Source organism: Anas platyrhynchos, chromosome 2 (assembly GCF_047663525.1).
Source record: "Anas platyrhynchos isolate ZD024472 breed Pekin duck chromosome 2, IASCAAS_PekinDuck_T2T, whole genome shotgun sequence".
In the NCBI taxonomy this organism is placed as follows: Eukaryota; Metazoa; Chordata; class Aves; order Anseriformes; family Anatidae; genus Anas; species Anas platyrhynchos.
Window position 1 is genome coordinate 48,124,070 of NC_092588.1, and position 25,385 is coordinate 48,149,454.

The 25,385-nt window shown below is 33.8% G+C and overlaps 1 protein-coding gene across 4 annotated transcripts in view; it reads right to left on the reverse strand.

Annotated features, from left to right (window-relative positions):
• ST18 (ST18 C2H2C-type zinc finger transcription factor) overlaps window positions 1-25,385 on the reverse strand; it is a 173,166-nt gene that overhangs the window by 63,196 nt on the left and 84,585 nt on the right. For all 4 annotated transcript variants that reach the window (XM_027452092.3, XM_072034685.1, XM_027452096.3 and 1 more), the window contains 2 exons: window positions 7,362-7,416; window positions 5,405-5,435 (listed from right to left, as the gene is read on the reverse strand). In XM_027452092.3, the coding sequence (XP_027307893.2) occupies window positions 5,405-5,435; window positions 7,362-7,416 (86 nt within the window). The remainder of the gene's footprint in view (window positions 1-5,404; window positions 5,436-7,361; window positions 7,417-25,385) is intronic.

Sequence of the window (25,385 nt, forward strand, 5' to 3'; positions counted from 1 at the left end):
TAGAATACGAAGCAGAGGTTAATGTTTTCAAAGACTCATAACCATTTCAATATCCACAATGCCTAGTGCAGATAAATTTCTTTTCCAAACTAGAGAGCAAACAATAGATACAGTTAACTTATAATTCTGGTACTAGATCCTGGGAATAGAGGATATGTGCTTGTTGTTTAATTGAAAATCAGTTATCAATAAAACCAGCCTGATACAGACCTTTGTCTCAGATTCAATGCCTAATATTAATATATCATAGAGAAATATTTGAATGACTAGTTGGCATAACTCTGTCCCAGCCATTTACAGTCACAGAGGACACTGGAGAAGAGAGCTGGGAATGTACCTATCAACACCTAATATTAAACTGAAAAGCAAGCAAGCAAACAAACAAACAAAACATTTTTGTCAAGCTCGGACTTGTCTGCACAATATCTGAAACAAAATCAGGATAAATATCCTGACAATTGACATAACTCTATGGAACTTGACCATCTTCATTTAGAATTTTCTAAGTCTATTTGGACTCAGGGACACATTTTGTTTCTGTAAAGCAAAATAAGGACTACGAGGACAGTCCCACACCTTCTGCCAGTAAGAGACAGATGAGTCATCAGGAAATTCAAGAGTCCATCTCAGTTCTTTTTCAATTATGCTTATTCAAGATTAGGACAAATTTGCTTTATCCTAGTCATTTTCAGAGATCTTGAGTCTATGACCAATTTCTGTGGAAGCAGAAGCCAAACCCAAAGGACAAACTTGACAGTTTTCCACATGCAGGCTAGGAACAAACAGTGTTTTCAGTCATTTTCTCAGCTTTAGGCAGTTGTTTGGGATAAGAGTGCTGTGAAGCTAACAGCTACATGAAACAATAACAATCTCAGTTCTTACTGAAGAATATCTTTGAGTCTTTTTGTGTGATTTTTTTCATATGCCGACTTCTCCTTCCATCAGCACTGCTCAGTGCTCAGGTCATCTGCCAGGATACTGCTTTCTTTTCATACAAACTCTTCTTCAAAACCTTGTTACTTTATGAAACTCACAAAAAGAATTACTATTGAATCATTCGTTTTTAAATGCATTTAGGAATGCATAACCCATTTCTTTCATGTTATGAACTTTTCCTGAGTGGCCAAATTATCTGCTCTCCATCAAACTCTCTGCCTTCATTCCATTGCTGTCTGAAACTGGAGCTCAGATATAGCAGGATACCAGTACTAAATAAAAAGTACTTTAGTTAGCAAAATACTTTTCATTATGCTGTCAATATTGCTATTTATATTGACATAGCTCTTAAACATTTTTGTTAAATTTGAGGAATACATTTTAGTGACATAAATCTTTTGAAATACTTCAGTGCCATGGACTGCAAGGTTGCTTTCCTGCTTTCTCATTCTCCCAGTTAAGAGAACCACAGGCTGCAGTGCCTTATTATTTCTCCTACCAATGAGACATCCAAGGCAGCTCTGCTCTACCACCTCTCTGCTAAAATATTCAAGACACTTATCTCTCTGTTTTATCCATATTGTACCTGAATACCCAAAATGTATCACAACAAAACCAAGGGTTCCAGATAAAAATTAACTTTTCTTACTTTTTTAAAAAAATGGCCCTTCTGATGAAAAGTTCCAACACTATAGAAAGTACATAACTACAGCCAAAAGACAGCAGTTTTGTTCTACAGGACTTGAAACATAAGTGCCTTGTAGAGTCTTCACTAATCATTAGTGACAGAAGCCAGAAAGACTTGTTTTCACCTGTATCTAATCAAGAAATGGAACCATTTCTATTCAGACATGGACCTGGCCAAACTGATCTATGCTTTTGTAATCCCATGCTTGGATCAATCCAATTTGCTCTTCTTTGGTCTGACCCAGATGCCACTCCATAACCTACAGATGGTTCATCATACTGTATCCCATCTGTTAAATAGAACACAGTAATGAGAATACATCACACCAATATTCCTCACTTCCCTTTGGTTTTCATTCTAATCCTTAAACACAGCTGAAGGTCCTCGTCCTTTCAGTGGTCCATGACTAAATCATCTAAGAGAAGACTTCTTTCTGCTTCTTTCAGAAGATGGATTCAACAGAGAGGTTATGCCTGAAAAATGACAGGTTCAAACTTGAATATATGGGACAGAAAGCTCCTGGCTTCAGCACTCACTTTACCACATATTGTGTTTTGTTTTGTTTAGGTCATGATAAAAAATCAACCTCTTTCTGTGGACAGTTTAGCTACCAACAGAATAACTAAAACACTATATTCATGTATGAAAAATTAAAACATAGTTTGTAAGTAAATAGTTAAGGCTGAAAGGAGAAATAGTTTCATATTGAAGGGTTATTAATATCTTCCAAGGTTAGCATACTATACTTCAACACTACAGAATATACAGTAGATAAATACAAAAATCTTATTAACTAATAACAATATTAATAATGTATATGTGTGTGAAGAAAATTATATGGGTTTTAAATTTGAAATTCTTCAAAGCATATAATAACATAAAATCAATATAAGTTTGTCATTTAAATAGGAGTGGTCATAGAAGCACAGAAAGTTTGGGTTTGAAGGGACCTTAAAGATTATGTAATTCCAACCCTCCCTTCAGGGTAGGCACACTTCCCACTGGATCAGCTTACCCAAAGTCCCATCCAACCTAGCCTTGAACACTTCCAGGGATGGGACATCCACAACTTCACTGAGTTCCAGTAGCTCAGCATGCTCTGACTAAAGAATTTATTCATTATGTCTACATTAATTCTACTTTTTGATTGTTTTTGTTTATCTTTAAACCATTACTCCTTGTCCTATTACTATGCTTCCTGATAAAGAGTTACTCTCCAGCTTTCTTGTAGGCCTTTAGGTATTGTAAGAAAATGTCATGTGTACATGTCAGTAGCTGGTAAAAAAAGTACAATGTTATAAAAAAGTACAATGTAAGAGAATTCTTAGTTATTTTACTTGACAGAAAAAAAATAAGCAAAAAACCAATAACAACAACAAAAATTATTTGGCCCTTAAAGCGATGTTTTCCTTAAAATTTAATTCCTAAGTACTATTTTTCAGGAAAAGATGGATAATAGCAAAGCCATTAGCCAGACTTCTTGGTGAAATCTGTCTTTCTTGAAATCAATACATTTTATTTATTTATTTATTTATTTATTTTTGGCATTTAATTCCGTTAAGCAAGAATGCAACCCTAGAAATTTATGAGAGAAATTTTTATGCATTTTTGGTGTTTTCAGCTCTTTGTTTCACTTTTTATTTTTTTCATTCTCAACTTTTGTGAAACAACTTAATGAATAAGAAAGGCTAACAAATACTCTAGAACCAATCAATGTTACAAAACTAATAATAATACAATATGAGCATGTAAGCTTATGTAGTGCTTTTCATGTATAAGTATCCCAAGGCACTTTGTAACAGAAACTCAATAAGGAGTGCAAAAGTGCTTTGTCAGATAGGATAAGCCAGGGGAAAATGGGAAATTAATTAAGCATGGATTTAAATTTGTCAGCCAACACAGCATTTTCTGACTTGGTCAGAAAAGACAGTGGTTCAAATATCTGTATCCAGTGAACACAATAGACTTTTTCATTCTTTATTTCTGGAGGAATGTTCAATAGTTCTTCCATAGTAATATGAGTGTGAGTAATATGAATAAGTTAGGCTACATTTTCAAAAGGAAACCTCCACGCCTCTAGCTATTATTTTTCACACACAAGCAAATTCACAAAAGTTGATCACCTGAACTGTATGTCAATAAAGCCTTTTGACTGCTGAAATACCCAATATGAATTTTTGTGTAGTAGAAATCACAAACACTGAGTCATGGATTAGACAATCTTCTTTTATTTTATTTATTTATTTTATTTTATGTTTAGTTCAGTGTTTTAAAAAAAGTGTGTTTCTTTAAAGATATACTACACACCTCTGCTAGAAAAAGTAATCTGTGACACTGTATTTCCTAAAATTGCATGTATTTGACAGGGAAAGTGAAATTGCTTGGGAAAACCTATAGTAATTGATAATGCATAAATTACAGCTTCCCTGATGTTGCAGAAACTTGCACATCCTCTATTTTTCAAACATTTTTCTCTGAGGAACACATGGACCATCCTCATTTTTGGATGACTGCCTCTTTGGATTAATGCATCCTTCTGGTGCATAAATTAGGGATGCACAGAGGAAAAAGGAGAAGCACTAAATCTCAGAAAACTGAAGCTGTACAGAAAAATGAGGTTCAGGGTAGAGCTGAATAAGTGCCTCACCATGAATATTTTATCTGAAAAGTTAGCTTCCACTTCTGTTTGTCAGAAATATATAAGAAGTTTATAATTTCCTGAGTTTTATTATAAAACAAAACTCTAAAATATAATGTCTTAACTGCAAAGAACTTCCTATAAATATTTCATGCCCTATATTAAGAGAGAGTGGCATTTTGATTGATCAAATAAATTACATGCTCTTGCTTTTATTCCCTAGATGAATGAGCCCACAAACACATACTTCAGACGCCTGCTATGCTTAGTAGTATATGATGAAGAAGACTGAGTATGAGAAGTTAATTTAAGAAAAACTCCTAACAGTTTTTGTAAAAATGTTTCAGGATTTATATTGCAGAATTTGTGATTTGGATAAATAATTCAGGATTTACTTGTAAATATTTTCTGAGGGGGATATGTGAGTGAACATGACATAAGAGTGAACTTGTCCTCGTGAAAACCCAAATTTGATTGTACTTGTTCTTTGTTGAAGATTTGGTGCCAAAGGTATAGCAGATGTAGCTCATGGAACAGCTATTGGGAACTGATGTAAATATTAATAAAATTAAAATAGTAATATAAAAATTTTACTAGATTATTTATGATATATCCTTGTAGAATTTGTTTATGACTGAAATATCATTCTCTACACAAATTTGAAAAGTACTTGCTTCTGCTTCAGTAAAATGTGGAAACTCATCAAGTACTTGTTGAAAAATGCATTTAGAATTTACAGCAATTTACAGAGACTATCACTGTTACAAAAGTCATCTAACAAAACTATATAAAGACTAATGTCTCTTAGACTGTTGAGATGTTAAAATGTTATAGTATTTATTACTGATCAGAAACCATACCTTTTTATTGTGTGCCCTGACATAGGCTACAAATAAAGACAACGTACCAGAATCCTGAACATTAATTTATTGCATTTTTGATTATGCTTACATAATTACTGCTAACCTTTTTATCTTTTGTATATTTAAAAAGTGAATCAAGTTTCCTTTGTCTGAACCATGCTATGTCTCTACATATTGCAGCATTTGCTGGATTTTCTATTAAATATCGGTACCCTCGGTATGAATTTATTGATATAATCAGAAAATAAAACTGAAAAAATAAATGACGTGAGTTCTTACCTGAGCTCTTGAGCTATAGAGTCCACTTGAACTGTTAATAAAAGCAGAAGGAAAGAATGAATTAGTTTACACTTCCAGACTTGTGCTTTCTTCAGCCTTGCACCTGCCTATCTGATGACAGAGGAATGGCTATCAAAACACAGGTGATTATTTCATGCTAACCAGAGGACTGTATCTACAATTAGCTACAAAGGCAAGTATTAACTGAACAAATAATTCTCATAGTTATTTTAGGACACATAAAACCTGAAGGATGATCTTCATTGGAAAAACAAAACAAAACAACAACAACAAACAAACAAACAACAGAAAAATAAGAAAAACTGAATAGAAAGAAGGCACTTGTGTTTGTTGAAAGTGTAAAAAGTCTTGGCTTCTTCCAAATTTTAATTTAAATTAACAATGCTGAAGGCAGGTTTATAAATACCTGCCCATGCAAGGGTATGCAGCATACTGACAAACCCAACAGGTGGTTCTAAGGATTATTCATGTTGCACAGGCAACTTTTGTTTTGCTTCTCAGAAAATTTTCCTGATCTATTAATTCATATACGTGTGTGTACGTTTGTATAAAATTATAAAGAAATAAAATTCATAAGTTTTAAAAATATGTAATTAGTGCTTTAAATGAAAAGAATATGAATGGTATATCCGCTATTAAATTTGATTAAAATCTAAAACAGACTCTTTTAACTGAGAAGATATGCATGAGACTGCTGAGGTGTGAGAAACTTCCCTAATCAAAATATTTCCTATCCAGTAGCAAGTCCTCTGTTCTTATACTCTTGAAGTATATATGAATTTTACATTACTTTCAGAGAGCATTACTGAGAGATGTTTCAAAGACATGAAATGCTTATCTCTTTTGTATTTATCACCTCATCTGTGGGCAGTGGGTAGCATCCCCACTCGTTTTCTCTCTGTCTTTTTATCAGCGAAGTCTAGCACTTTTCACCCTTTGGTTAGTTGAGACTAAATAATTAAGACAAAACTGCTTTTTATTTTTCATTCTGACCACAATTCAAAGCTGAAGGCACAATATTAACAACCCAGTTCTACTGAATTGTGACAATGAATCAAACTAATCTTTTTTTTTTAATTATTTTTTCCCTACAATCCTAAGAGTGTACAATTCCCATTAAAATCAGATTGAAAAATGGGCGCTTTGCACCTCTGAAAATAGTCATAAGCAAAAATGTTTGCAGGGAAGGCAAAACTTTGTCATTTATTTTAACGTATCTCAAATTTTCAGTCATTATCAACAGTCACAAAAAGTGTTATGAATTAAAATAAAAAGTTATTTTCCTGAAAGGGTTGTATTGCTAGTCAATCATGTTTTCCAGATGTTGAGATCATTAAGGGCTTGTTTATCTCTCAGGACTGCATTTCCATCTGTTCTTTACAAAAAGAGGAATAGCTGGGAAATTAAACTATATTATAACTTTGCAAAATCAAACATAAGCACAAGTACTTTAAAAAGACACAAGGTTCTCCTCTGTTGCATACACCTGTGCCTTTTGGTTAAAGTAACTTTACTTCTGGACCATTTATGCAGGTAATTTGCTGATAATTAATGGCAGTAGGCAGAAAAACACTCAGGTGGCCTAGACAAAGTTTGGTATGTTATTTTGAACAAATCCATTCAATATTGTCTGGCTAACGACAGATGTCCCTAAATAAAATCTTTGTTTGCATAATAAAAAAAACATATTTATTTATTTATTTATTTTGAGAATTTGTTCAAAGTAAATATCATACAGTAGATTTTTTTTTCTGTTTTTCTTTAAGCCATAGCTAATAACATTGTGCCCCTTAATGTCATCAGTCTCTGTCCCGCCTTGATTAAAAAAGCAACCCTAAGGAAGCTACACACTCTATTACTGAACATTAGGGACTGTGCACAGGAACATTTCATGGTGTGCTGGACACAGGGTCATGGAACTTGCTTGCTAACTCACCCTTGGTTCCTTTTGAGCGTGTGCGCAGCTTTTTATTTTCCCCATCTGCATCCATCTGTAATATTAACACAAAGTTTTTAATTCATTCATTTTGCCATTGAGAAAAAAAGTCTCAATTTTTTGTTTGTTTGTTTTTTCCCACATTTCCAAAGGGTAGACAGTAATAGAAAGAATAATCATGCCTTATTAATCTTGTCAAAGAGATAAAAAGCCATCTGTGAATATCTAGTAAATACCTAAGAGATACCTTTAATGATACAGATTTGTTTAATAAAGTGATGGTAATGGTAACTCTTTAAGGTTTAATGACAAGGTCTACAGGTGTTAGCTGAAGGCATAAGGTTAGAAATTGCAGTGTTGTGTGACTGTTGCTTTTAACATTTACCTCCTGGAAGAAAAGGTCCCACAAAGCCCCAGTGCCTACAGTCATGCTGAATAATTGTAACTGTCGCATATCTGAGTAGCTGCAATGGAACCTGCATCTGACAACTTCATCCTTAGAGCATGAAACCCTCGTGCTTGAATATGCATAATTGCACACATACAGTTCTGAAATACTTCATCACTTAAATCAATCACTTCTCATAGAAGTTTTAGTCAAAAAGACAGTTACAGATTTGTATTAATTTTTGGGAGAACATAGCCTCCAGGTTTGCATTTCACATGAAATAAATAATTTATTATTAAAAAAGAAAAAAAAAAAAGCTGCTTTCATAAGATTTCTAACTGAAATAAGGGATGCCTTGCAAGAATTGCAGTTCTCATGACACTTTTGGCTACATCTAAACCAGCAGTGGAAATACGCACCTTCTGGTCTTGGATCTGGCCCAGACCCATAATTGTAGGGGCAGGTTTTCAATCCATGGATTTTATTACAACCCCCTGAAATTCAAAGGGATTAAGATTTCATGTTCGGCTGCAGTGACATGCAGCAGATTGTATAACAGTATAATGTTGAACATGTCCAGAGAGAGAAAATCCTTTTCTTTCTAAAACTCTCAATTTTTAAGTATGGAAGAATCTGTCATAAGGAATTTTTGGCCAGGAAAAACAGCAGGAACTCGATTTTCTTCAGTCTATGGTAGTATCTTACTACCTATCTTTACACTGAATCTCAGTTTCCCTCTTTGTAAAATTGTGATGATCCAACACACTGCAGAGGAAGCAACTCCCATGTGTTTCTGAAGATCAATATGCAGAAACAACTGCAGACACCAGCATCTGATTTATATCACTGTGCTGGGCAATAGGTAGATTCATTCTATGGGTAACAGAAGTTGCCAATGCCTGACAACTGTGAATCTTTCTCTGTAAAAGGTCGCAAGACAAAAAGCCATGTCAGCAGATCCTCTCTATTTTTTCACCCTTCCTTACTGAAGATCAGCAGCACTGATTTGCCCCACAGGGGGAAGATGCAATAAGCTGTTTGTGCCTGTTTCTATGTATAGAGTTTGCAGATCTGAAGATTCTTTATTTTTAGCTTTACATGACTCAGATAACTGAGATGTTTTGAAGGTCTAATCTGAAAGAACACTGCAGAATATGACAAATTTGACCTGAGAAAGAACAAGAGTAAATCTAGTCTTTCTAGAGGTCAAAATGTGTTTCTTTAATTTCCTTTTTTTTTTTTTTTTTCATTTATATATATTTTTCTGTCCATTGTTATATATGATTGCACATCATATACAGTTACAGGAATCAAAGTACCTATTTGTAGGAGAGAACACAAACATTTGAAAAGGCTATTTATGTACTTGAAGAAGTTTAATTCTAGAACTCAGGTTAGCAACATCTAAAATGAAACTATAAATTGATCAAAATGATTCTCAAACCCAGACAATGTTATCTTTTCTCTGTTTAAATTTACATCTGATGTTGATTATTAGAAGGGAAGAAACATAATTGGTTTGTGTTTAAGTATTGGGGTTGATGTAAGCCTTTACTTGTTACTATCCTTAAAACCTGGAGAATGAGTTTTTGCAATGTGACTGCAATGGTAATGGGAAACATGGCTCTGTTCTCTGATGCTGAGTTGTGATTGAAGGCACTGACCTGCCATAGACTTATAATAGGGGAGCAGGTGTGGCAATGATGGACTTTAATTTCCTTTAATAAACCTTTTATGTGCCACACTTTTACTGCCATTCTATGCTCTCCAAGGTCCTGCACATAATAGGTTCATTACTTTTGATTACTATAGTCTATTGAGACAAACAACTCCAGAACACACTATATATTATGTTCAGTTAAACCAATATAGACTATTTATCCACTGTGCATTATTTCACCTGCAACTCTACAGACAAAATTAACAACAGCTCCTGTAAGCTAAAACTATTAAAACCACTGGTACTCCTTTGTCATCATTTCATAATAAATACCACACCAATCACAGTGCTGCTCTTTTAATTATGAAACAAAAAGTGTCTACTGCTTCTACTGAACAGCAGTTACTTTCGTCTAAATAGCATGTTGTATTGTGATGAATATTTAAAAACTGCACAATGAGTGAAAACCAACAATAAAATCAATGTAGGTGATTTTTCTATTGATTTTCTTTCCTTGTAATAATTTGAAATTATGAGAGAGGTTTAATCAACTCAAACCTAAAATTTATTGTGCTGTTTAGCCCAGTACATAGCACATATTAAAAGAATCATCGTGTCCAAGTTGCATAAAAAAACCCCACAGCTTAACTTACATAAAGTCCTATGCATTAGCTTGAAAATTATACAAAAGTAACTAAATAAAACTGTGAAATATTTTAAGTGTGTCAGCATAAATATTCCTCTTGCTCAAAATTTAAATACAATATCCTTTTTTTTTTCTTCTTTCAGAGATTGCCTAACATTTAAAAAAAGTGAACAAAGTTCCTCACTTCTGATTCTTATCTGCTTAGTGACTGTTTTACATGAAATTATATCCATAGACAGTCTGCAAGAATACAAACTTTTAAAATATCCTTGGAACATTAAAGGGGTTAACCTCTAAAAAAAAAAATTCCATCTAATTGTTTTAGAGGTAATTGTTATCGAGGTGTGAAGTTGAGAGATATATCTTATTACTGTTGTGTACTGCAAAGACAGGATGTATTCTGGGTAGTGCTTCATGCTTTCAAAGTCAGGGATTATCAGCCCTCCCTCTTGGCACATACACCGTCTTGAGACAAAAAGCCATAAAAGATAGACTGGTCATATCTGCACAAAATCCATGCATGATGTTTTTTGGTTCATTTTTATTTTTTAGCTATCAGGATAATAACTAAGTGATCGCCAGAGAAATTTTATTAGGAGCTGCAATCCCATATTTGTTAGTGGCAAGCTTCTCAAGTAAAAATATGTCCAATAACAACAAACTCTATGAATAGTGGAATGAATTTCATTGTGTCTTACAACTAGATTCTCTGACTTTGTAAGTAGATTCTCTGATATGATGGGATTTAAACTTGTCTAAACACTTTCTTTTAAAATTTAGTTGAAACTGTCTAAGGTACTTTGAAGGAATTAGTGGGAGAAACTAATTAGTCAGAAACACAGAAAGAAACAGAGAGTTAACACGTATACAGTCCTAAATGATTAGCAAATCAGGCTAAGAAATGAGTACCTGCCTTAAAGTTCCTTAGTTATGCTATATTTCTGTGATGTGGAAATTTACCGTGTATGGTAATGTTGAGTTGTTTCCTGAGATCGTCTTCCAACAAATTTCACTATGTTGATGAATGCTTTCTGCCTGACTTAGTGAATTTCAATCCTCCCTCCTTCATTATTGGTTGGGACATAAGGCTAAGTCAGTAACTAGATCCCAGAAAACAGACTGGAGTCACTGACAATACTGCATATTCTGTTTGGAGAAACTGGAGTAACTTGCTATGTGACTGCTACAGGGTATTCCTGTTTCTTCAAATGAATTTACTGGAGGAAGCACAGCAATCATACTTTTTCAGCAAACTATTTCAGAGTTCCTGGCTGCAGAAACCAAATGTTACTTTTGGTTGCTTTGCAGTCAGTGGACTCAAGAGCAGCACCTGGAAATACTTCCCTGAGTGAGAGAATTAGGATTTGGCTCTGAGTTTGTTTTTTTGTGTGTGTGCCTGGAGTCTATCTGTGCACATGTGCATGTACTGATATTATAATGGGATCCAAGAATATGACTAACAGCTGAAATAGGGCATGTGCAATAAATGTTAATAATAATAATAGTAATAGTAATTATTCCAATTTACTTGAACATTTTTAATTCTCAATTTTGGAAACTAAATTGATACTACAATCTTGGTAGGATAGTTTTACAGCATATTACTGTGAAAAAAAAAAGCTATAACTTGCAAAAAACAGTGCTGCTGATACATGTAAAAGTGAAACAGACCTTCTGGAAATAGTTATTGTAAGAGCTATGCACTTTCTAATTTCTAAGATAAACATTGGGCAAGCAAAAATTAATTTACCTGAGTGAGTGTCACATTTCTGGAGTGGAAGTCTGATTCCTTTAGTGTAACTAGATAGAAGAAACTAAATCACCAGTTTATCTTGTGGTAAGGTATACGAAAGTTGACATTCTCCTGTGATTTTCCAACTAAAATTTACATCTGATTTAAAAAATGAAATTTGGCAAACAACTTTTCTAGGAAAAACCTTTACTGGTTTTGAGAAGTCAGAAAAAGTTTGAGAGGTTTTGAGAGGCTTTTTTGTAGTGTGTAGTACTCTTTGTAGTGTGTAAACTATGTAAGACTACATAAAGATAAAAACTACATTTGTAATTAGACTGATGAACTTAGCCAGAAAAAAAGATAGACATCTTCTAAGGCACACAAATCCATCCTTAAATCTCAAACAAAAGCAACAAGCTCCATGATTGAAGTCAGACACTACTATGCACTACAAACCTCTCTGTGCTGTACCCGTGCTCCAAGTGACATGATACAGTGTGTTTCTCTCCATAAAATAACTAAAACCCTTGGAATAAATTTTTTTCAGTGCTTTTGGTAGCTACCTTTTAACAACTCATTTAAGAATAAAACAATACAACTCATTAAAAGGGAATGTTGTCATAACAAAAAATATTTTTTTAGACAAATCATAAAGCAGCCAGTCTGAAGATTTCCTACAGCTTATTTGGAAATACATATCAGGACCTGGCTGTTCCATGAATATATGTGTGTGAAACACATCTTTCTGACACTCTACAATGTCTATTATTATTATTATTATTATTATTATACGACGTATAATATATATTATATAATATATATGTAATATAATATATAATATGTAATAATATATATATTACTACTAATAATAATTATTATTATAGAAGTATTAATGGAAGACTGATGGTGAGAATTACAGGGCAAGAAGAAAATGCAAAGTGCGCATATAGCAACTTTTAGATAAAGTTTATATTATTACTGGTTTTAAAAAATCCAGTCTAAAGACAATATTTTCAGGAACATTGATTGCACTGTGGCTTACCATTATTTGTTATTTTCTTTTAGTCACATTTATGGCCAGAACGGATAAATAAATAAATAAATAAATAAATAAGTTACAAAGTAAGTGTTCTTGACAGCTATTCCTGAAAATATACCTTGTTGGGGGGTATTGATTATTCTTATCCAAGGAATCATCCCACCTTTATTTTTGAAACTTTTGCCTTAGTTTATACAATAGTTTACTTGATTTCTTTAGGAGGAAGTTGAACAACATGGAAATAATTGGTTCAAATGAATAAGAACATCTACTGAATGCAAACTTTATGTTTATAACATATAAATTATCAACAATTTGGCTGCATGTTTACCTATTTTTAAATGCAGATATCTTTATAGTGAAATCACTACTTCAAAATACGCAGCAGCAAAATAAACCTTAAATCAGAGACAAGCTTGAATAGCTTTGTTACAAGGATGATTTATTTTGATTCTCACTTCTGATTTCTGAGTTGTCACTGCTGTTGTATACTTCATCCATGCAACTTTGCACAACTGGCAGTGCTGAATATAAACCAAAGCCATATGTTTATGTCCTTTTGCCAAACGACTACAGCAAATAGTTGTATTATTCCCTTAGGTAACCAATGTGTGCCAAGTATTTCTATTAGTCTGCTTTACCAAGGCTTTAGAGGGCAGAGTCACAGCTTTATGAAATTAAGGGGCAATTGCTAGCTTTTTAAATTTAGGGAAAAAATATATAGTCTACCATGCAGAAATGCAGCTTAGCATAAGTTGGTGTGTGATCTTACTTTCTGAAGCTTGTTTCCTGGATTTTTATTTTTGATGTATTTCAACATCTTGTCACTATTTCCTGGGTTGCTATGTACTAAATATCATTTTTCTTCCTAATGAAGAAAGGAAACATCAATATTCAAACATAACAATGTTTTGACACATAAAGATCTTTCATAAATATGATAAAGTGTTTATCCGACCCTACTGATGTATAATAATAATAATAATAATAATAATAATAATAATAATAATAATAAACCACTATGCATTAATTGGAGGAAAGAAAAAAAAAAACAAGAACAAACACACACACACACACACAAAAAAAAAAACAGTTCCTCACCAATTAAATTTAAGCATTGCATTAAGAAATACATTCTCACTCCTGAAGTCATATATATTCAAAAGTATTTGTGTTCTTGGTATTTAATATTAACGGATCAGAGTTCAGAAACTTAAAAACTAGAATTTCTATGTATTTACAGAGGTTTATATCTTTTTCAATATCACTGTTTCTGATCCTTGAAATCTAAGACTACTGTTCTTAAAACTGCAGAAGCTATAAAGGAATATTTTCACTGTGCATGAGACACTATACTAGTATTAAAATAGAGATGTATTTTGATTCAAATTCTTTTTTTTTTTTTTTTTTTTTTTGGAAATAAATTATCCCACCTTTGTTTATTTCCAGGTGAAAATATGTACAGATTCCAAAGGACCAAATTTGTCAATGTTTGTGCTCAAGATGCCTTGACTGATTTAACAGATAATCCTGAAATTCACTCTCTAAAACAACAACAACAAACAAAAACTAACAAACAAAAAAACAAACAAAAACACACAAACATAAACAAAACCCAGCCATACTACATAAAATACAGAGGAAATGGGACACCCGTTACATCAAATGGACAAATAACTGTTACATTGTGTTTTTTTTTCAAAGATGTGTTACATAGGCATGCATTTTTTCTTTCACTATGGTATTTTTTTTATTTAAATGTTAATGTCTTTTCCAATAGGTTATCAACTTATAAGAGAAATTTTTCTTAATACATAGACAGAAAACCACTGTTTCTAAATCCTGAAAAATCCTGAGAAATCCTAAACCAAACACTTTTACTACATCAGAACCCTTTCAACTGATTAAGATGGTTCAGTACATGATGTGAAATAAATGACACGCATTCTGATTTTTTATTTTCTACTTTGAATATCAGCATTTAAAGTTGGGCAGACTGATAGTGTTCTTACTGTAAGCAAGCTGACATCTTTGGTATTTCTGCATTTTTAATTTTTATTAATTTTTGTAAGGAAACTCCTGCCAAATTAACAATAATGATGAGAGAAAAAGAGCTGTAGCTTGTATCTGAGTATACAGTACTGAGAACTGAGTACTCTTATATTCAGAAATAAGGAATACCCACACCCTTCAAACACTTAAAAGAATGTTGAATGCACTTGCAACCTGAGAAAATCTATGATTAGTTATTATACGTTATATAGTATAGTTATTATTAGATATATATATATATAGATTAGTTATTATACACGTTATTATACGGAGGTTCTGTATTAGCATCAGTCTTACCACTAGTAAAATATAAAATTTTACTGTAACTTGCAATTTCAGAGGTGATTTTCAAATAATATCCAGTTTATTTAGTAAAATATATCTCTTCATTCTAACTATTCCAATTATAGATTAATGAGAAAATTTGAAGATAAACTTCTGGAACTTCAAGGTGAAACTTTAAGTATTCATTTAAATCTGATTTAATTTTCCCAATAAAATTTGTAGTGTTATATTACTGAAATTGGAAGGGTTCATTCTAAACTGATTCGCAGAGAGGCTGGAGTTTATTGAGTGACTAGCTTCAGCTTGAGTCCCAATAGATAGAATATTAGTTGCATCCCATGAATAACTTTTAATTTAAAAAAATAAGCGTTTATCAAGTAGCAAAACAGACAACAGATGCAACATGATGAAGAGGGGAGAAAAAGCAGAACAAAACATCCCAATACTGAAAAGTATTTTTAAGCAGTTTTTTAGCCAATATGTTATAGAAAAAAAGAATGTTTTTTACCCTCAAAGGCCTCTTTCCCTGTTATTTTATTAAAAAAAAAGGAGTTTTTAAAGCTTTCTACCTGTCTTGTCTATGTTCAAGATAAACTAACGTAACACAAAATCTCTCTGAGAATACTTACAATAGTGAGCAAAGCATTTTCTAAAGCCTACAACTTAGCAGATTTGTTTAAAATCCTATCATGTTACGTATTTATTAGCAATATATTTTTCATTTATTTTCTCAAAGATTGCCAATAAAGAACTAAATCACATAAGGGAGTAGCTGTAAACCCTTTGAGTTTCCTAATGTCAAACTCATTAGCATTCGAATAACCACACAGCAGCACATCATCTGCACAATTGCAATTTTTTACTACTTTTAATAGCGTTTCTCAAAGGGCTCATTTTCAACTTTCTTCAGTGGTTAGTTGGTTCTCTGGGGAAAAGGAGCTTCCTGACGCTCACAGCTTCCACTCAACAACCAGGCCGTTTGCTGTCAGAAGCATCAGCCCTCTGCCCTAACCCCATCTGCTGTCTCTCTCATCCTAAGGGAGGAAGAGTTAAGACAGCACAGCTGAGATCCACAAGGAAAAGTGTACAAAGGACAGGAAAATGTACAGAACTTTTTGCATTTAACTTTATATACTAAGCTAATACATTGAAAGTCCTCCTTTAAAGAAAATGAATCTGGGCTAGATCAGGTATGGGGAGGAGAGTCTAAAATTGTTTTGGAAAGCTACATGCAACAATGCCATTTGCTATTTTACTCCCATCTGCCTGGTACACAACATCATCAGCTATCTTTGAAAAGCGGGGCATTATAGTATGACAAAACCAAAACTTTATATAAAGCACAAAACTTGACCTCTCTTTTCTGTTCGATTATAACAGAAGTTATTGGTTAATAAGTTTAAATGTACTATTGCTTTCTCTCTTTTACATAACAGAGTGCTGGCAAACTTACAGCTGATTTATGGGTGAATATTCACATTTGAAGATATGATGTTTCATAAAAACTCAAATAGAATGTCATGCATCTGTCATGCTATAAACAGGGTATGTAAGATTATGCTGTGTCATGGGATGTGACACAGTGTAATCCTACACACCCTGTTAATAGCAATCCCTTAATGGAATATAAACTGTGTGTCATCCCTGTCCATTCTCCAAGAAGCAATTTACATTTCAAATGTTTTTGTGGGATCTGATACTTCAGGTATCACACAAATTCATTTCGGAGAGTTAGTGTTGATTTACATCCAAATCTTATAAAATAAGTTATTCAGTGTTTTTTTTTGTTTTTTTTTTTTTTTTTTTGAGAATATTTTATCTATATAAAATAATTGACCATAGACATGCCAACTGGAAAATAAATAAAATAAAATAAAATAAAATAAAATAAAATAAAATAAAATAAAATAAAATAAAATAAAATAAAATAAAAAATAAGATCTCAGCCTCAAGAGGTCATCTATCTAAATTATTGGCAACTCTGATGGTAAGATTGTTGTTGATGGGAGTAACATGGAAATAATTTACTTATTTGTCAACAAAGTCTCTATGGTGGGGTCATTCCCCTTAAGACCACCAGTCTGTTAATGTAAAGACTTTTGGCCCAATCTATTCATGGCTTGCATAAATTCATTTATCTGTTTTAGTAAAAAATTGGGAAGGACAAATACCTTTGATTTACAGGTGGTGACTGATGACACCCTATGCAGGTTGAGGGAAGTGATTGTCCCCCACTACCATGAGGCCCCACCTAGAGTGCTGCATCCAGGTCTGGGGTCACCAGCACAAGAGGAATGTGGGACTGTAGGAGTGGGTCCAGAAGAGGGCCATGAAGATGACCAGAGGGCTAGAACACCTCTCCTATGAAGACAGTATGAAGGAGTTGGGGTTGTTCAGCCTGGAGAAAAGAAGATTCCAGGACGACTTCATTATGGCATTTTGATACTTAAAGAGGGCTTATTAATAAGATGGAGAGTGACTTTTTACATGGGCATGTAGAGATAGGACAAGAAGGAATGGTTTTACACTAAAAGAGGAGAGATTTAGATTAGATGTTAGGAGGAAATTCTTTATTCAGAGGGTGGTGTGGCATTGGAACAGTTGCTCAGAAAGGCAGTGGACACCCCATCCCTGGAGTGTTCAAAACCAGGTTGGATGGGGACCTGGGCATTTAGTGGGTGACATCCCTGCCCATGGCAGGGGGGATGGAACTAGGTTATCTTTAAGGTCCCATCCAATGTGAAACATACTATGGTTCCATAGTACCTGAATTTTTTTTTTATGTTTTTTTTTTTTTTTTTAATCCTGTCATTGAAGCTTGCCTGTGTCCACCTTTTTCAAACAGTACTTCATTTCTACTAAAATGATAAACTTTACAAGGACACAAAGATGGAATAAATGAGTTGTTTGATTTGTCAATGTAATGGTTCAGTGAAGTAACCTGGAATCTTTGCAATTCACTCTTTGGTCTATAGCCATTTCCAGTGCAACATGATTATGTACTGACTCTTAAGTGCCAACCTGCTGAGATCCGTGAGTCATACCAGGATACTGATGTGAATCACCATTTGGGCCCTGATCCTCACTATCATATGTGTGTGACAAATCCCTTCAAGCAACTGTTCTTGTTGACCCATTGTCTACAGGTAAAAGTCCACCCATTCAGGTCAGATTACCAAAAAATTCCTGAAAATTTAATAATATCTATTCTACAGTTAAAAGTGATATAATCCAAAGTCTGAGGTAGTTTTTTATCAGAATTACAGTATACAAAGCTGTATGACATCTGTAAAAGATGCCTAACTACTTTCTTTGAGCATAACGGATATCATTTCCAACAGATTAATTTGATTTTATCTAATTTATCACATCACTAGTTGATGCATTGCAAATATGAAGATGAAAAAGCACAACAGTTTGTGATTTGTTAACTCAGTATTGTTGTAACAGCTAAGGAAACAAAATCCAATGTGCTCACCATTGTGATGTAAGAACAATTTTCATGTTTCTACAGTGACGATTTCTCTTTCTCAAGGTAAAATATTTAGCATCTGAAAATATAAGTCTGTAAGCAAAAGTTGCCGTTACAAAAAGTAAATATATATTGAGCTCTTGACTACAGTCAGATCTTTATCCTGCACATGCTGAATTACATAACATTAAGTTCTTCACAAATGTATGGGTCATCTCAGTGAGACACTTAAGCACATTTATAATGTTCAGTACATGGGTAAACAAATTAATTTAATTCAGCCTTCTGAAGTTACACTTTAACATACTCACTGGATTACACAGAGAATTCTTGGAAATCAGAAAGGAACTACTTGGACACATTATTTATTTATTTATTTATTTATTTATTTATTTATTTAAATATAGTTTGAGTTTCAGAAAGGAATTTCCTTGGTGAAGAATACTCCCCTTTGCACTTCTTTTATTAAGTGAACAGTACAAATCTGTGATGTGAAACAGGATCACAACTACTTCAACCATTGCATTTTCTTTCCCAACTATAAGGCTGAACTTTATGTTATTTATTTCTACCCTGAGATGAATAGGAGGTCACATTACCAGTGCAAGACAGCTTCGTAACACTTGTAGTTGTCCTTCCAGTGCCTGTAAAAATACATCTCTTGCACTCATCCTATCTTTTTAACATGACTATAATTCCTATGCCATGTGCAAGATCATATTTCGCCTAGCAGAAGGGTTTAACTTTCACCTGATTTAAGCAACAAACTATCCCTCAAAGATGCCTGAGGGTTTGCTGTAATTAACATAACTGCATTTAGATGCTATTCATGACTGATAATTCCAACACCTTGTGAACAAAAAATAAAAGGTTGCATGCTGTAAACATTATAAACATATTCAAATAAGCTTAACACAATCTGCCATGCTTATTTCTGCCTAGATCATGGACCAGCGAAATGGTTAATGCAAATGGATTTATAATTTGCTTTGGGGGGCCAGTTTCTTCTCCTTATTTATTAGCCCAGCTGATGGGGCAGATTTGATGAGGCACTTCTGGAATAATTGAGTCATCACACAAAGAAGGCTGCTAGCATTCAGAGTGGTTTTATCAGCAGCAAGCAGGCCTGATTACTGACAATTACACTCTGATCCGGTGATGGAGGAGAAAGAGCCAACGAGTGGGAAATGTCCGTGTTTCTATCCAGGAATAATTTCTACATTCATTTTACATGCTAAGTGTTTCCTATCTCTGCATAATAAACTGTAAACAGGAATAGATGGCACAATGTCCCTTAATATTTCCTGGTAATGAAGACACAAATGTACAGTGAGTGCTGATAAATATAGATGAAACATAAGCTATTCTCTGAGTCTGTATTGTTACCTTTAAAATAAATGCATTTTGGTGGTAAAAGCATAATCATAGCTAATGCAAAAAAATGACAGAAGATTGAAGCTGTCCTTGTAACTACACAGAAACTTTGTAAAAGTCCTGTTAATCACTGCTGTTCTAGAGACTCATAAGCTGAAGGTGATATACAGGAAAGAACATCATTTTGTTTCTCAATAGTCAACTATGTAGAAACTCCTTTACTTTGACATGGTAAAGGAGAGCAACAGTGACCTCCATTAACACTTCAGGGATAGAGCACATCTCAATGCTAAACTGAAAAACAGTGAAGCTGGTCCTGGAAGACATCTTCACGATGATAAATTCTCATTTCCCTCCCACCAGCCTTATAATAGTGTTTATAATGAATAACAAAGTTACAAGTTCATGAGTTGTGTTTAGCAATGTATTGCTCTGTTTCAGAGTTTTATTTATTTATTTATCTACTTAACTACCTATTTATTTATTTATTTATAGCAACCAAAATGATGTAAGATGTCTGTTATTAACAAAATGCTGGAAGCAGAACTTTGGAAAAATCTATTTCTTCTCTGACTCAGGAAAAACAAAAGTAAAAACAAAACCAATACCAAAAAAATCAAAACAAAACAACAAACAAAACAAAACAACAAACAAAACAAAACAAAACAAACAAACAAACAAACATGGAAACAGAAATACCAAAGAGCTGAAATGTGATTTTGTGTTTCTTGATGGGCAATTATAGATTTCAGCTGGAAAATGTTAATGCCCCAGTCTAGGGAGAGTTCTTTTTTAGAGTTGATCAGGCATGAAACACTGAATAATAAACTTCTGCATGCTTGTTTATTCCTTTTCCTCTTTTTAAACTAATTCATAGCTTCAAAAGAACTAAAAGTTATTCTCTGTTCTCCTGTGGTAACTATGGTAACTATGTTTCATTAAAGTAGCCACTTAACTTCAAGGCTTGTGTTACAATGATATGCATTATTTGGAGTAAAAACACACCATAACAACCTTATGATTTCAGAGTAATTTAAAAAGAAAGTTCAAAGAGCATGCGTCAGTGGTTCTGGAACACAGGGTTTATTTTATTTTAAAACCTGTTTACTCTTTTTCAGCCTGGATGACTTTTCCTGCATGGAGTCATCTCTGTTGTGAGGTACTGTGTAGGGGGACCGCTACTCTCTTCAGCGAAAGATGACTGTGCTCTGCTCAATGAAGGGGTGCTTAGTAGCTGCAGGAATGAGGCCAGAGTGAGACTCCTGAGCACACAGATTGGTATAACTAAAAGCAGCAAAATTGTATTGCTTTAATTACTCTGTTACAGCTTCCTCCAGCAACAGGAAGATCCTGGTCCAGCTACAAACTTGCTGTTTAGGGACTGCTGTTACAGTCCTCATACCATGCATGGTTTCCATCAAGCCAGCAAAGAATTAATGGGATTGTACAGATTCTACATAAGTGTTGGTGCTGATTAGGTTCAGTCAAAGTGGTCACTTCTTAAATACTTACAGGCTTAATCTAGGTCACTATATTACCTCCCCGTGATTTCTGACTGCTCCAGCCAAATTTTATGGGATTGATTTAACAGCCAGAGTTAGGACATCACAATTCTTAAGCTGGACAAAACCCATGGCTAATTAGCTCATTGAACGTTCTCTGACATGGAGTCAGATGGAACAATGAACCTAAAAATACAAACTATTTTTATAAAAAGAAATGCAACTACCATTCTGCTATCCTATGCATTCTTCCTCCCCTTTCTAAACAACAAGCTCTCTTCATTAAGTATGACAGGCATGTCCCAAGAAAGGGAAAGTCGCACAAAGGGAAGAAGTGTGCCTTCCCTCAACATGCAAATCACATATGTTCATTAACTAGAAGAGTGCCATGTGAAGTACAGTCTGCCACCATCTAAAAGACTTGTAATGACCCTAACTGTTAAAGATAATAGGACTTGCTTGCACTACTGCACTGCCCTGAAGATCTTGGAAGCATGCCGAGTAGCACAGTAAAAAACAAACCAAGAACAAAAATGCCACCTTGAAAATCAAAGTAAGAAAGGACAAGCAAAACCACTGACTAATATTTGTCAGATATAAAAGTATGCATGTAAAATGAACACTGAGACAACAGAATTTCAGATCATGTCTGTGGAGAAAGGAAAAGTGTGTTCAGTCTGTTCTAAGTTATGTCAAGAGACACCAGGAACAGCAGTTTAATCTCTCTTTTGGGGGCATTTTATGATTCTAGAGTGGGGTGAAGGTTATTTCATAAATTTCCATCTGTCTTCTGCCACAAACTTAAAGATAAGGCACCATGACTGTACAAATTCATCATCATCATAATAAATAAATACATAAATAAAAACCTCCACTACCAATAAAAAAGATTATTTTCTCGTCTCTGACACTGATCTATTCTTGGACCTTCAGCAAGTCTCCTAACCTTTAAGCTAAATGTAGCATAATGTAGTATAGTGATTTGAAGAGCTTTTGTGCATTCCTAACCATGCTTTAAGGTAGTGAATATTATTTTAATCCTCATGCATTCATCAATTTAATAGCTTGCTGATGTCTTCAATTCTTCTGAAACTCAACCTGATACTCCAAGAGTACTTGGATTATTACTTGGGATTTCCAAGAAAAAAGTGTTTCCTCTTTCTCTTCAAGTTTTTTTTTTTTTTTTTTACTAAAAACAAATGAATGGATAAAAAAGGATAATTCTGAGAAGAATGCCTACTAAGTAATGCATGATGAATAGCAATGTAATTTAAACAAATATTTTTGAGCTCTCCTCTCTTAACATGTTAGGCAATACAGAGGTAACCGCACTCTCGGCATGCCAGTTCTTTACTTTAAAAAACTGTTTCTTTTACTTTCTGATAAAGAGAAAATTATCCTAGTAAATATTATAGTGTCTTTTTTTCTTTTTCTTTGAATGTTTTTGTTCTCAGTGTTGAAAATATCAGTAAGGGGTGTGTGCGTATATATATGCACATGTACATATATATGTTTGTGTATATGTATATATGTACATGTATATAGGTTTGTGGTAGTGCTAGGTTCAAATATGGTATCCAACAAGAACTATATTTCATTTAAAAGAAACTGAAATTGTAAGTGTACTACATATATGGTAAGAAAATGTCTCATTGTACCACTAAACATCATGGAGTTAAAAATGACACTATAGAAACATATCTTTGTAATATTATTTATATTAGTTAAATAATAGCAATCTATTATTTATCCTAATGTAGTGAATTTGTCTTGAGTAGGATGAAAAAAATATTCCTATGGAGAGAAGTCTTGCATATTTCATCAGTTTAAACAGTTTCCCTTCAAACTCCCTGGTGTAAGCCTGGCTCCATTGAAAATAACCAGAATACTCTCATGAACCTCAGTAATAAATGTTATTTACATGTGCAAGCATTCACGTACAGTTGGTATTAATCACACAGTTATAGAAAGATACAATCCTGACCAAAGATCTTACAAAATGAGATGATTAAAATTCTTTTGGACACATTAACTATAAATAATAAACAGTACGGTAGAAATATCAACAGCACATTCATGAAATATTGTTATTGTAGTTGGTAGTTCTGTCATTTTGGATAAGTAGGCCTGTATTAGGTGTCTAAATATGAGCATGACAGGCTGCCTTGATGTTTGTACATCACTTTAAATCACAGGTTCTGTCTCCTGCTGGCAGGAGCTGCAACAGCTACCTGCAAAAGCTACGATATGTGCAGAAACTGTGAGATGAGGACCAGCTTTCATGTACAGGTCACAATCCTTTTCTTATATTCTGTACTCACCTACCCTAGTAGGAAGATTTTTGTTTTCTTCCTAAAAATGTTTGCAACATTTTGTATAAAACTATGTCCTGATAAAACAAGCTGTGACTTTTAAGTAATCACTCGCTAAGAGCTTCTTTATAGCAAACAACAATGTTCTACCTTAAGTCATTTTGACAGTGCATTTTCTGTGCTGCCCACAGACTTGGAGCATTCAAAGCTGGGACAATATCCATCACTAAGAAAACTCCAGAAGCAGCCAAACAGGTGTGTACTTCTCTCAGAAAAGGCCTTTTTAGATAGAGGACCTTTTGTACACTAGTTCTATCCTCAGCCCCTTTCAGGGGCCACACCTGAGAGAGAAAGTGAATTATCAATGACATTTTTTTAAAGAATCAGTGGTTTAACACTAATTTCTAATCAGATCCTACAGAAAGGAACAGCTCGCATGGCAGCTGTACTTTTCCCAGGGTTAATTACCTTTCACTGCTCTCTACTAATGAGTCAGCTGTTCCTGTCATCACACAACTACACTGTGTTCATCTGTAGCTTTAGCTGTGGACAAACACAGTAGCTAGAGCCCTGTTTACATATTGGTGAGGTTTGTTGTGCAGAGAATTTGCAAAGCAGTTTAAAAAAAATTACTTAAAACTCCTTACATTTCCATACCTTTTTTCATGAAAACAACTGTACTTCTCAGGCCAACACTGTGTTCTCATGACTACTGAATTAATCAACAAAACTAGAAATCAAAGAACATGAAAACTAATAAAAATTCATTTTTGTAATATTACATAATAGTTTATATGAGGAAGATTAGATCTGCACATGTATCTAGCTAGTCTTACCTGATATTTGGGTAAGGATGTTTATTTATAACTTGTTGGTCTATGGACTGGAAAAAAAAATCATTATAAAATATTGTTTTAACCAATAAAACAGATAATAGTGCAAAAAAATAATGGTCATAAGGAAAGAGTTTATATTATTACGTCAAAATCTAATGAGTCAATGATTTAAGGTTTTCAGTAAACTCCTGTTAATTTTTTTTTTTTTACATAATACTAGAAGGTAATTCAATATCAAATAAATAAAACAATTTTCTAGCTGTGGTGAACTTATATACTTCATAGCTTTGTAGGATCAAGGGTGATCTTTGTACGTCACTTTTATATGTCTTCTTTACAGATTGTATAAAACTCAGGAGATGTTTAGAAAAGCTAACTTTAATAATTGAGATGGGATACACATCTAGATTTCTTTTGTTGTCAAAGAAGTAAGGAGATACAGACCTCTCCACCACAGCAGTGAACACCTCCAACTAGTCGCTAAAGTTATTCTAGCTTTCTTGCTATGAACGGAAGCTGTGAAGACTAAGGCTAAAACAAAGCACTGTGTCAGACCTTGCAAAGCTCAAGTCCTGTTTGGCTCATCAACTGGAAATGTTTGCTTTTCACATAGCTGAGGCAGGACTCTAAACTGGAAGCGTCTTCAAAACATGATTCTATCCTAAAATTATCTATACAGTGGTTGCCCTCGTCTGAGCAGATTTCCCTTGGGTAAGATCTGTAGGT